The sequence below is a fragment of the Phallusia mammillata genome, chromosome 4, assembly GCF_965637545.1.
Source record: "Phallusia mammillata chromosome 4, kaPhaMamm4.hap1.1, whole genome shotgun sequence".
Classification (NCBI taxonomy): domain Eukaryota; kingdom Metazoa; phylum Chordata; class Ascidiacea; order Phlebobranchia; family Ascidiidae; genus Phallusia; species Phallusia mammillata.
Window position 1 is genome coordinate 23,513,177 of NC_137255.1, and position 14,417 is coordinate 23,527,593.

General features: G+C 36.2%; 1 protein-coding gene across 2 annotated transcripts; it reads left to right on the forward strand.

The window, feature by feature from the left end:
* The first annotated feature begins 9,476 nt into the window (after positions 1–9,476).
* On the forward strand, positions 9,477–12,057 carry LOC145224263 (uncharacterized). 2 transcript variants are annotated; one of them, XM_080090723.1, is made up of 5 exons: positions 9,477–10,012; positions 10,485–10,568; positions 10,715–10,823; positions 11,067–11,113; positions 11,225–12,057. In XM_080090723.1, exons 1-5 carry the CDS (start codon positions 9,919–9,921, stop codon positions 11,548–11,550), a joined length of 660 nt encoding a protein of 219 aa, XP_079946849.1. In that variant the 5' UTR covers positions 9,477–9,918; the 3' UTR covers positions 11,551–12,057. The 2 variants fall into 2 exon arrangements, with proteins under 2 accessions (XP_079946849.1, XP_079946850.1); XM_080090724.1 differs by having other exon boundaries at positions 9,479–10,012; positions 11,240–12,057.
* The last annotated feature ends 2,360 nt before the right edge of the window (positions 12,058–14,417 follow it).

Below are 14,417 nucleotides of genomic sequence, written 5' to 3' on the forward strand. Positions count from 1 at the left end.
TCATAAACAGCTTAATTCACACGAGAGCGCTAACAGATGCTGAACGAAAAAGTCGTAATTGGTGTTGTGGAAAAGCATAGCTGTACGATAGACTAATTAGGCAACCGAATAGACTACATAGGTAGTGTTCCTAATGTGCCGATTTCCTGTAAAGTATGTGTAAACTTTAATTTAATGAAGTCATCTGCTGTTAGTTAACATTATAGTAACAAGTAAACTATGCACGCTAAGCAAAATACGCCTAAACTTTAGACCAGTGGTTCACAAACTTGCGAGGACTGTGGCCCCCTAAAACTTAAAGTGACTTTTAGGCCTCGCGGTCCCCTTCAAGTTACCCTGTAGGACCTGTGGGCCCCTTTACAAAATATAAATGTCAATCTTGTTGGAATTCGGTACTAATTCTAGTTTTAAGCATGGGCTCTGTTTGAGAACCACTGCTTTAGACCAGGGGTCACCAAACTTTTTTCACTGCGGGACGGATAAGTTTAATAATGACCTAGCGCTGTCTTTCCAAACTTAGCCCTCAAGGCGATTTTGATAGGGGCGCCAGGATATGGTCTTTCTATAATCCCATTAAAAATCTGGTGATGCGACTATTAAATTGTAAAGTTAGTCTCTCAATAAATAAGCGCTGTAACATCAAAGACTAGTTTAATGACCAGTATTTGAAAAAAGAAAACAATATTACGAAATTATTTGGGCAGCTTTGGGCTAATATATATTTCAGGTGACGATGTTAAACCCCAATCGACCAATGCCCACTCCGTTTTATATGGCGCCCGCATTCCTAATTCGGAAACAGTCCGAACCCTGTAACAACGGCTAACCATCAAAGCCAAAAATACCACGCACCGGTTTAGCTTAGGGCGTCACAGTTTTGTTTTAATTTTAAAATCAGAAACATCAAAAGTAAGTTAAAACAAGCAGGTTCAGTATTCAGTAACTTCCTGAATCGCAAAGCAGCCAGGTAAAAGACGCAACTCACAGGCTAAAAAAGTAGTTGTTTAAAATGTCCTACAAATGACACAACACAAAAGAAAGGAATGCGCGTGATAGCGCCAAATGAGGAAAACAAGTTGTACACAATAACATAATCGTGCATGACCAAAATATTTGGTCACAGGACAAAAGATTATATATTTGCGTACGCGACAAGGACTTTCTAGCGCTGGATTGTAAAACGCTTTTTTTCTGTGCCTTAACGCTTATAACCAAGTTAGATTTGAAAACGATTATTACCGGTTAAAACAGTTTTCATACCGTGATTTCTGGATTTTAACACACAGCTTGTGTACAAATTCTTGCTAATCCACGTGGACAGCAATCCATTCTTCAAATTTTGAGACCACCACCGTTGGAAAATTGCCATCAACACAAAGTTCAGGTACGTAAGCAATTCTTTAAAGAGAGTCATTTTTTTCACTCAATTTTATTTTTGATTTTTTTGATTTTTTTTCACTTTTTCACTGAAGTTTTCTGACGTAGCCTACAGAAGAACAAGTCAATTGTTCTCATTGTTACAAACCGAAAAGCCGCGAACTATATGCACAATAGTATATTCATAATGTTGGCGTTGCAGGTCGAATATGTTACCCATTACCTACATTTGTTGGTTCGGCAATCGGTGGAATCGTTATTGGTGTAGCTGCAGTGATACTGCATCTGCTGTGCTACAATCGAAAAAGGTAAAAGTGCTTGGAGCTTTGGATTTGCGCTTTCATGGAATGCTTGCTTACAAATTTTGTGTTGTTCACAGACTTAAAGCGAAACCCAAACAAGACCAACGAGTTGACGGTAAAATGTTAAAAATTTGAAACTCAATCATGGCGAAACTTATTTTATTACTTTAAAATCATTCGTACTCGTATTGACGTTTTTTACATTAATGCAGACATTAACTTAATATTAGGGAAAACAAATATCCTATCGAATTTTTTTTCGCTTCTGTTTATGGATTATTGACTGCTACATATTATTGCAGATCACACAAACGCTAACTCCAACGTAGTAACCAAATCGAATCAAAAACCGATTTATGCTAACGTTGTGAGTGAACAAAACAAGGAACGAACAGGCGACAATATGTAACCTAGTTCTGGCATTGCTTCCAATAGACCTGAAACTGAAGAAAATCAGCCACCATATGCAAATCTTAGTTCGTCGACGTATGTTATTATGACAAATTTAACTGAATCAAATGTGTATGAGAACTTATAAAAAGAGGCGTTGTTGCGAACTTCAATGTTTGTGCATGATGACAAATCGTACTTTGATTTTAACAGCCACTTTCTGTTTTTCTGTAGTAATAGTGATGACGCTTTTTTAAATACGTCGTATGTACTGATTTTGACCATAGGTGCGCATGTTATGTGTTGGTTGATTCAATGTAAATCGTGTTTACCTTTCCTAGACAGAACTAGTAAACTTTTTTAGTGGTTAGCGTGAATATCACAGTTAAAATGGTGATGAAGGTAAAGCAAAGTTGCACAGTAGTCTCATAAAGCAACCGAAAGGACAACGTACTTCGTTGTGTGTCCATCCTACCATTGATTAATTTCAGCCATTTAGAAGTTTCTATTGTGCTAGTTGACGTTTGTTTACTGATAAATTTATGTGAGTTTCGAAACGTTTGTTCAAACCATTGTCCTTTATTATGAATGATGCCAGCGATCTGTTACGTGACCAAAACTGCAGACTCCTTTGATGTATTCCAGTTATTATGTATAAAGATTTTGCTTTCGATTCTTTGTATTCAAAGCTGTAAATTAAAACCAATTTCATTGTGAAATGTTGGGTTTGTTTTAGTCATGTTTACTGCTTCCTTATTCCTGCAGTAGTGTCTATTGTGTTGGCGTTTGTTTGATGGGTGAAAATGTTCTTAGTAATTAACATATCTTTGGTGTTCCATGCTGAAGACTGCAAAGTTTGTGCATGAAAGCAAATCGTACTCTAATTCTGACAGCATTGTCGTTCATCAACCTTGGATTTTTTTCCTGTTGTAAAAGTGATGATGCTATTTTAAGTATGTGTTTATATGTTCACACTGTTATTATTTTAAAGCATGATAATTATGCATTTGGGCAGTTCAAATACTTTTGGGCCGTGATGTAAAACAAAAGCATAGTTACAATATCGTCGCATTAAGCAATCGAAAGGTTCATACTAATTTCCTTTTATCCAGTCAATATAGAAGCTTCCATAGTGTCAAGTGACGTTTGTGTACTGACAAATGTATGTGAGGTTCTAAACGTTTGTTTAGGTGGATGTCCATAGACATACACTTTAAGATCTTCTATAACACGTTTTTAGGCCGCTTCAGATATGTCTGCAAATACGAAATTCACATTTCAACTCGGTTGCACGTATGCAGTATAAGCCGAAATCTTACTACTAAATCTAATACCATTGAATCTTGTAAATCAACATGAATAAAAACAACAACATGGTTCGGTTCTCTTGCACAATATGAATCAACCAAAAAGTATGTAAATGCGCTCATATAGCTCCAATGCAGAAGTGTACATTAAGTACATTACCTGATTTGCCCATTTTCTCATGCATTGTGTGTAACCTTGTTTTGGAATTGTACAGTTTTTTCAATGAATAACTGACTGTTTGGATGTCTTGTTTACAGTTAACAGCAGCAAGGAAAACAAGGAAGCAATCAATAGAGAAATAAAAAACCGAAACCAAAAACCGAAAGGGTAAGACATTACTTTACACATTATGCCCACTTCCTCCGGTGTAGAATTCACTTTTAGTAGACCTATTGTTTTCTTTCCTTCGTGAAAGTAGGACAAAAGACAAAGTCATTGTGTACGCATTTGCCAAATTATAAAATATGTTTTCGGTAAAGCCGTGTTAATACCCGTAATTTAAAAAAACAAGACTCGGGTAAGCAGAGAAATAATACTACCAGAATGTAATCCAGTATCGCCGTTATTCAGGACTTGTTTGCAAGTGACGAAAATTCTGACTTTTTACATGAGTTTGCAATCTTGAATAAGTTTCTTTATCTGCTTTACGCGTCCAGTGCAATACATTTATTATGAAGGTACAGCGAGAAAAGTATCTAAAACAAGTTTATAGTGACGATTGATGTGCTGAAGTTCGTATGTTGTCGTCATGTACAAACTCTAACGTTACATTAATTCCAACAAGTTATGCTTTTTTTAAAAAAATACTCATTTAATAAATCCAGCTGAAACACTATTGTTATGTAAGGATTTTTGTGCAGATAATAGAATGTAAAAAGAAATATTATTGATCAGGTGAATATGTAGACTTTTTTACCAAAAAACAGATATAAAGCATAAATCCTTTTCTTGAATCAACAGAAATCTACATTTCGCCTTAAATAAACAGGCAACGTCAGTTTCTGTAAAAGCACCGTAGTATAGACTTTAAAAAGGTGGTAAAAAGTAAATAAGTAAAAAAAAACTTACGTTTATATCAAAAGTCTATACTACGTGTGGATGTTGTCGAAATGGTGGTTGTTGCATGTTTTCTGATAACTTTGTTTTCGTGACAAGTGCTAGTAATAGTTGTAGGAAATAAAAAACCGCAAACACCTGTGGCACACCTATCAGAGACGCAAATATTTACTTGTGCGTTCGCTTTACGCCGATTCATACGATCACTACACTGGCGATGGTTGAAACAACACAAGTACACAACTTTTGTACTGAAAACATTGGCAACTTTACAAATAAATTTATCAATTTCAAAAATAGTCATGTCACGTAGCAAAAAAAACCTCGAACTGAGTTATAAGTACTCGTGTAGACGAAATGTTAAGATGTAGTCAAAAGCACAAATTGAATCGAGCCAGAGCGATAATTTAACAATAAACGTTTTTGAGATCATCGAAATTATAGCCACATGTGTACTTATTTAAAAAAGCGGCTATGAAGTTAACGATTTATGCACAATATGTAGACAAAGCCAATATGTTTGGAATGTTTTACATTTTTTGAAAACTATACCTCAAAGTAATGTTAGTGCAAGTGCATGCTTTTAGTTAAAACAGTTTCAAATTGAGATAAGGAATACAGGCACGCACATTGTCAACTATAGTTTGTTTAACAAAACTTTATTGTTATAGTACAGTATATAGTGCAACTAACAGCAAAATGAAACTGGCAAATTTATATTTTCTATGGCTAGCGAAACTGGTGGATGCCACAACCTGGCATAAATTTAATGGATATGAATACTACATTGATTTTACGACAGTCAACTCCTATATTGCAGCTAGAAATGGGTGTGCTGCAAAAAATGCTACATTGGCAAATGTTAAAACAAACAAAATACAAAACTTCTTGGTGGAAAAAATTGAAGATAAATTGCAATGTGTGTGTTTTTAGGAAATGTTCATTTTATTCGTTAAGAATGTTCTAACCGTAAAGTTATAAAACTAATACATTTGTATGGACAATTTTTCGCCAATGTTTTCTACCCTGTTTAAACATAATAAACTACTGTAATTTGTCATCTTGGCAGGTAAACCTTCGCCATGTTCAATTTATATTGGCGCAAAACGCAAGTCAACCATCAGCGAGTTTGAATGGACAGATGGAACAAGTGTTGACGTAACACAGTGGGCTGGTACAGAACCAAACAACCAAAGTAACGAGAACTGTGTAACAATGAACTGGAGTGGAGAAATCACTAACTACAAGTGGTTTGATGTTTCTTGCAACTACCCTGCAAGATACATTTGTCAAAGAAGTCTGATGAGTAGGTTATCAAATAGCAATACTTTTTGTCTTGTAACTGTGGCAAAACACATCCTTAACTTACGTGTTTACACATCAAATATAGAACTACATATTGTTGTTTTAGTGTTATCTACCACCCAGTCACCTTCTACACTTATGAGTATACCTCTGACCACCGCTGAGCAAAATCAAGGTATTATCGGTCAAAATAATTTCATTTTTCGTTGTAAATGGGCGATTAAGAAAAGTATACGACAAATATTTAACCGATAAAGAATTTACTTTGTCATTTGTCATTTGATAAGGTATGATAAGCACCACGTACCCGTACCAAATGCAACAGCAACAAATGTATTATGAAGATAGATTTCGTACGTTTTACAATTAAGCTAAATGATAGACCGACCAATTTCCTTAACTCGACATCCAGAGTTTATAATAATAGTTGTGTCACGGTATAACAAACTGTCTTCCTAGCTTCATTGTAATCTTGAAGTGCAATTAAGCTACCATTTGAGACAAAGTTGTAACGAGCTCCGGAGCACGTCGTCAACAAATCAAAAGTACACCAGACTTGGGATACCGCAGTGTGTTTAAACATAATTTGACAAGTGATACACCGCAAATCATTTCATGGACTTTAGATATCAGTGGTTAACTATACCTCGTTCCACTTTTAGAGTCAGGAAGTAACTCAGTGCTACCAGCTGTGCTTTCATCCATCATTGTATGCCTCGTTGTGATTTCGATTCTTGTGGCAGCCTTGTGTTTTTATCGCCGCCGCAAAAGGTAGTCAAAGTGATACGGTTTCGAACTAAAAGTGACTTTAAGACAACATAACGTTCCGCTGGAATAATATAAAATTTTCTTGCGTACTGGAAAATACACTAACTATTACTTGACATTAATGCCAGTTTCTTACAATTTTCAGATCTAAGGCAGAAACCAAGGCCAAAGAAAACGAATACGCAGTAACTGGTAAGAATTTTCTTATTGCATCTTTTATAAACAGGGTTTGGAGTTGGTATTGACACCCAGCATTCATATTAGGGTAGTAAATTACCATCTTTACTCGTTTTATAACACAACACTTTTTCCTTATTGTACCTAAATACATCATTTGAAAGTATATTTTCTAACATTTTTTTAAGATACAACCCGCAACGTTGCTGGAAATAGTTCCACCGCAACCGAGCAGCCCTACGGTTCCGTTTACAACGAGGCTTACGGTTGCATTGCGAGCCCAAAAGGAGGAGTGTACGCAACCGCAACAGATTGCATGAGCCTAAACGGAGGTGAAAATCATGTAGGTCCTTCTCAACAATCCGATCCGAGCCAAAACCGATCGGTTCGGGAGGTGTACGCTGTAGTTGTAAAGAATAAGACAGGCATCGAAGAGCAAAAGCCAAACATTTAAGTTACTGTTAATCTGATAATAAAGAGAATAAAACAAAAAACACTACCAAAAAAGTATATTTTGTCAATATTTTGCACTGCTACTTACAAGCGTGTATCTGATGTGCGGATTGATTTTTGTAGATCCTTTTACAAGTCTATTTTTATGTGTGCAATTTTCGGTTTTGTTTTGCGGTAGTCCGCAGGATGAAGCAAATATGCACTCCATGCGCTGTGTTGATAATAATTTAACATCAGCGTCCCCTTCACCCTGACTCTTTTGCAGACCTGACTCATTGCAGCTGTGTAAAATCCCCTTCAAACGTTGCTACAATTAGCATCAACTCATAATGTTTCGTTTAACTAGTTCTGCACACAACCATAAATCATTGTTCATCTTTAACAACGTCATCATTGGTATAGATTGCACGCGTAAACAAAGTTTGTGTTATTGCCTCATGATAGCCAACTCAAAGTGATAAGTCGGGTTCGGGCTTGAGTTTAAGAGTAACGGTCTTGAGTCAGACTGCTTACAATTCCCAACTGACTAGTCTTGGATAATCTTTTAATTATGTTGTGTCTTGTTTCCTTTCGATGTCATGCAGTTAGTTTACGACACATTTTCTTCAACTTTTGGATGTGTTCGCCATTATCTAGAAATCTTTGATTCTTGAAGGTGGCAACTATCTTTCGGGCCTAAACAATTATGCACTTTTGTTACATCTTGTCGTGTTTTTGATTATAATTTTGCATATTTGATGATTGAGAATTGAGTTGGTTGTTAATATGAAATATGTTCACTAGTAATACAAATGTGCTCACAAACCATACACACCCCGAGTAGTCTAAGTTAACCTTGTTTATCAACAAGAAAACTTAAACACAGTAACCGAACTGAGCCCGTAACTTCCTTGCAGCTATACTTCATGGTTTTATAGAATTGTCGCTCCATCCCATCTTCCTATTTCTATGTTTGAGGAACAATGTCTTTGAATAATTGCGATTTGTTGCCACAGATTGACGCTTTCCTTAACGTCACATGTAACTGCGATCCGTAACTATGGCCCTATAATGACTTTCGCTTACATTCAATTCACACAATTAAAAGAAGCCGAAAACATGTCATAACAGAAAAGCGGTGAATAACAGGGTCTAATGTTTGGGAAATATCTCAAACTAATTGAAGAAAAGGCATAAAATCGCTTGTTTGTTAAGTATTAACAAGAACATTATATTGAGTGTGTTTTGCTTTCGATTCTGCGTTTTTAATGCTATAAACGATTTAAATTATGTTCATTGTATAACATTGTGCGTGTTTCAAGCCAAACATGTTTACTTCACGCAGTAAAGTGAAATAAAGACCGAAAGGGTAGCGTAATTTCCTGATACGCCAGCTTCCTTAGTGCTTTAGTATTGTCCTTTGCTCAGTGATTGAACAGATCTGTGAAGAAACAAAAAGATCAGCAAGGACTGATGTGAAAAGTTGCAGTTTGAACAAACACAGATATCATGCTTTACGCAGTTTTTCTATTTGTGCAGCAAGAAATTCCGCCTAATTTATCCCACTTTGTTACCTCAAACATGTTTTTGTTTGGGTTACATTTTATTGAGTCCATAAACTTATTCAATTTCGGAAATACCCATGTCACGTAGCAAAGAGAAACTGAAAACGTTATATTGGTACTTGCCAGTTGAGCAGACGAAATGTTATGATATAGTTAAAAGCACAAATTTCATCGAGTCAGTGTTTCAACTAAGAACATACGTTTTTTTAGATCGTATTGAAACCCATAGGTGCTTGTATACTTATTCAAAAAAAAATTAAAACACAATAAAATTACCGGTTTATTTGCATTCTGTAGAGCAAGCCAGGACATTTGAAATGCTTAACATATATTTAGAACTATAGTTCAAATAATTGTAATGCCTGACTTTTGTTGGAACAGTTTCAATCTGAGACAAAGAATCTAAGCACGTTGTCAACTAGTTTGTTTGACAAAATATCTTTTGTTTTGTGTGTATGGTGCAGCCAATCACCAAAATGAAACTGGCAAATATATATTTGTTATGGCTAGCAAAACTAGTGGATGCTGTGCCCTGGCATGAATTTAATGGACATGAATACTACATTGCATTTACGGCAGTCAAGTCCTTTGCTGAAGCTCAAAACGGATGTGCTGCAAAAAATGCTACAATGGCAAATGTTAAAACAAATGAAACTCAGAACTTTTTGGTAAAAAAAATTGGAAATCTGACAGGTATGTGTTAGTTTGTTTAAACATTTCTGGTCAACAAAATTGGAAAATTAAGAAGTATTGATGTGTTTCGAATTAGTATGACTGAATACTTAAGATAGGGATTAACAATTCCAAGGTTGTGGTAAAGTGGTTTTGATCACACAGAAAACTCGTATTGGACACAGACAAAACAGCAAAACACAACGGTTGATTTTGTTAACTTTGTGGTTTATGCCCAGTTGTGTCATCGAACACAATCAATCGGGGCATGGCTTCTTTGCCTGTTTCTCTCAACTAACTGGGTACAGTTATAGTTGGCTATACTACCCAACATAGCCTATGTCTTGTCACCAGCTGCATTGATAAGACCTTATATGTTGAAACAATGAGCTCTGTTGGCAGCTCGTTTTTGTCTTGTAGTTGCAGATAAACCGTTTTCTTTCTTTATTGGCGCAAGACGAGGAAAAGAAAACGCAAGCATATTTCGATGGACGGACGGTACACTTGTTGATGTTGCACAGTGGGGCAGAGGTGAACCAAATAGAATTGACGAAAAGTGTGTGACAATGGGGTATGCTAAAGATGTTTGGGAAAAGTTAAGATGGATCGATATTTCGTGTTCGTCTCGTTCAAGATACATTTGCGAACGAAAGTCTTCAGGTATTTAGCGTGTTTTTATGTATGACAATTGATAACCATTTGCTTAATAAATTAAAGAAAAAAACGAACATTTACATTATGTGTAACTTACAAAACGATTTCGTATGACTCTTCAAATGTCTCGTAAAACTGGCCTGGAATGCCCTTTTCTGAGCCTCGGAACGAGCCTTACCATAGAAAAAAAAGTATAATTTTGTGGTTTCAATTTTGATTTTCTCAAAATATTAAACATGAGTTTCTTACAGTGAATTTCATTTGGTATGTATATAAATCGTAATGTTTAATTGATTAGTTTCTGCACAAACGTGTCGTCGACTCAAAATTTGATAACAGAGTGAAATCGCACCAATTAACTTTTTTTTTCAAATAATCAGACCTTGCACTATCAATTGGAACAGACATAGTTGCCAAGCTACTCTTACTTCTGTCAAGTCCATAACCGTGTGTTGAACTTGTGACATGTTTTCACTAGATTTGACGACCACAAAACATCCATTCTACAACACATTACCAGGAGGAACTGACAAAAGCAGAACAACCTCAATAGTTTTGACAGGTATCTCGTTATAACTAACACTTAAACTCAATTGATAACAATTAAAAAAAATGCTAAAACTTTGTGCAAAGGCATGATGTGATTTAAACAAAAACCGTTTTATGGATTTCTGATATTTGTGATTGACTATAGCTAGTTACTTTCAGATCCAGGAAGTAGCTCACCGCTACCAGCTGTGCTTTCATCCATCATTGTATGCCTCGTCGTGACTTTGACTATAGTAGCAGCCGTAATCGTCTATCGCAGACACAAAAGGTCAGATAGCCATTTGTTTATCAATCCGGTGTGTATTTCTCATGTTATCTTAATGACCGCTACATGACAACATGATGATAACTATCAAAACCAAAGATCTTGATAATTTGAAAACAAAATGTAAAAAGCTGTAAACCAACGAAATAGTGTGATTTTATATATTTATATTCTCCATTTAAAGTTATTGTTTGTTTATTTGTTGTATTTAAGTTGTTTAATCCAATATCTTTTTGTGATCTTCAGATCTATGGCAAAAACTAATCCAAAGGAAAACGAATACGCAGAAATCGGTGAGCAATATAAGCTATTAACTTGAAAAACGTATTTTGAAAAGCAAGACATTCCTTTTTTCGCACGATTTCAATTCCGAAACGCATCCTATTTAAACCTTCCCTTGACAGGTTTTGCTTTTGCAGGTACAACCCGCAACGGCCGTTGTGCTGAGTCAAATCCTTCGCAAAGAGGAAATAGATGTGTCAATACTGGAAACGGTTCCAATGTACCCGAGCAGCCTTATGGTTCCGTTTATAACGAGGCTTATGGTTGCGTTGGTAGTCCGAACGAAGGAGGAGTGTATTCTAACGCAAACGATTGCAAGACACCAAACAAAAATGTAAATCAAGCAGGTCCAAGTCTACAACCCGACGCCAACCATAACCGAGCTGTACAAGATGTATACGCTGTGGTTGTTAAGGATAAGACAGGTATCCAAACGCAACACGTGTAGTACAAGGATTGGCAAACTATTAAATGGCACGTGCCAAATTCCGTGTCACGTCAAACTGGATATGTATTGAAGTGCACCTTTTTTGTAAGTAATAGTGGTTTGTGGCATCTGATGCCAATACCATACTGAAAAAATTGGCAGATTTGTGTGTATATACTGTTTTTCGATGATTATAGCATCATAACAAACTAGAATAAAGCAATGGTATTGTTCAATTTTTGGTCAAAAACGTTTGTGTGCTATGAAAAATAACATTGCGTATCATCACTGGCCAGCGTGCCTGGGTTACCGGCTTCTGATCTGGGATAAAGTTTATGGTGATGAGGATAGATAGAAACAAATCAATTTACTGTGTTCATATTTTCTTTATGGTGTTAGCAAGTTTGTGACACTTTTCAATCTTATTGGTATTATTTCACCCAATTCCCTTTCGAGTTTAAGAAATGATGCACTTGTAGCGTTGTACCTTGTTGTATTTTTGGTTGTAAATATAAGTTATAAGTTATATTTCATGATTGAGCATTTAACCATGTTCTTTGTTGTTATTAAAGTAGTTTACCAGTGGTAAGAATGTGCTTACGAGCCAGGTCGGCTGTTTCAAAGTAAGGTTGTTTATCAACAAGTAACGTCAAACATAGCAACCGGAAGAAGCGCGTAATCTCCTTGCACGTATACTTCCTCATTCCTGCAGAATCGTCTATTGTGTAAAGTTTGTTTTATGGTTGACCGAAAACGATCTTATCAATTGATTAGGGTTGAAACAAAACAACAAAGAGATAAGGAAAAACGATAAAATAAGTTTCCACCAGGCTCATTCTTTATCCAACCTGTCTACTTTTATAGCAAGGGAACAATGCCTTTTTTAATTGCGCGTTGTAGCCACCAAATGACGCTTTTAATAACGTCACATGATGTTGTACGTAGTTGTTGGCCAAATTGTATTTTTCTTACATTTATGTCAAAAATAAAAAAGAAACTAGATACGTGCTGCCAGTAGGTTAAGAGAACCTAGCGGGGGTTACCAGAAACCTAATGTTTTCGGAAACATCTCACGTAATTGCTACTATCGGAAACAGTACCAAATCAAACTTTTTGTTGTAACCAATCAGTTCACAAGAAATTGATCAGTGTCGTTATGTGTAGGATAATGCGAAACGACAGAACGCCTATTTCAATTTTCAACTGCAATTAGTATGATCTCCATTTTAATAAGTCAGTAGCCACCCACAAGTTCAGACCGGGCGTTGCTCCAAGGGTAAATAAAAGAAGCAAAACCTAGCTTTGCCGCTCCAACAATGCCAAATAAACTGAGGTGCACTGTGGCAGTGCCAATCAAAAAAAAAAAAAACACGCCAACATTTAAGCAAAGGAACGATCAAGTTTAAATCTAAAAACAGATACCCAATTAAATAAATGGTTTGTACACATGCCAGGTTAAATGATCGCAAACTAAAAAATATTTCGTTTCTTTTGCCAAGGGGAAATATGTGAGACCTGCAAAGGTTGTGAAGTGCTGATGTATGCAGTATGCATACACTGCGTTTACCAGTCGTTAAGTCGGGTATACTAAATGTAGGTTTGAAAACATATATCAACCGAGTTGATATCAGGAACCGAAAATATTGTGTAATTAGTTAGGCTACGTGTCTACTTCCTCCGATTGATGCCAGTCTATAGCTTCTCAAGTCATTGTTGTGTACTGATTTACACGTTGAAACTAGCTGTGGGCTCGAGGATAGCAAAAAAAACGCTTTTCAACCTTTAAAAGTAAATTTGAATGCTTGCTGGACAATCTGAATACGTGCACTAATACACGCCGTGGACGGATGCACAAACAATTAAACAATATAGAAGTACTTAAAGGACAACAAATATCCAAACAATGTCAGTTAGTGCAAGATGTAAGTGCTAATGTAAAGATGGCCACCTACGCCCTGCCCCTGAGTAACAATTCATAGGAAATCCGTGGTTGTAAATAAACAGGAAGAAAACTTATCGCGCTTCTCTAATTTTACTGCAAAAGTTAATTTATTTGTTAAATTGTTTCGTTGGCAAATTGATTAGGGAATGTGTGTGCAGGCTGTGCTCAGTTGCAATTGGACTATAATTGCTTTTGTTGTAGTGTTAGGTTGCTGTATGTATACGTACAGGGTTGTCTACAGCTGAAACCTTTAACTGCAGGGCACACATAAATGCGAATGCTGGAGACGTGGCTACCTTCAGTCGCAATGGAGAATCTTCAGACAGACAATACTTCCCAGGCCGACATTTAATCTAAAATCCAAGGTTTAGGTTTAGGGCATTCATACTTATCTTTTGACTCCTCAATCAGCACAACGGCAAACTTTTTAAGAGGCATTAGGATACTTGCGACTCTGGGGCGACATATAGTGACATATATCAATGCTGGTTTGTTTGTCTCAACACTTTTATATTGTTGTATCGCTGTTCGGAAACAGACCCTTCACTGACTTAACCCACCAGCAGACAGAGGTTCGCGTGCATTTATCCCAAATCAAAGTTTATTATTTTTGTAAATGTCTCCAACCTTTTTCTGTGTGTGTTGCAGACAACAAAATAACCTATAGATCCATAGGAAATTGGGTACAAGTCATTTGCAAGAGGGTGTTGATGTAGTCGGTTGGATGAGTGCCGACGAAAAACGACAAACTATATCTATGCTGTTGTTTTTTAGTAAAATCACATAAAAATACAAAATACCAATAACCATCATATTTCAATGCTGACGTAGGCTATGTGTAAATACAGCATACGAGTGGGAAATAAACAAAACTAAACTATACTTTAAACGTGATATATTTGTGTTTTTTGGCTATCTTTGTAATTTTAGTTTTTCACAACTGTTC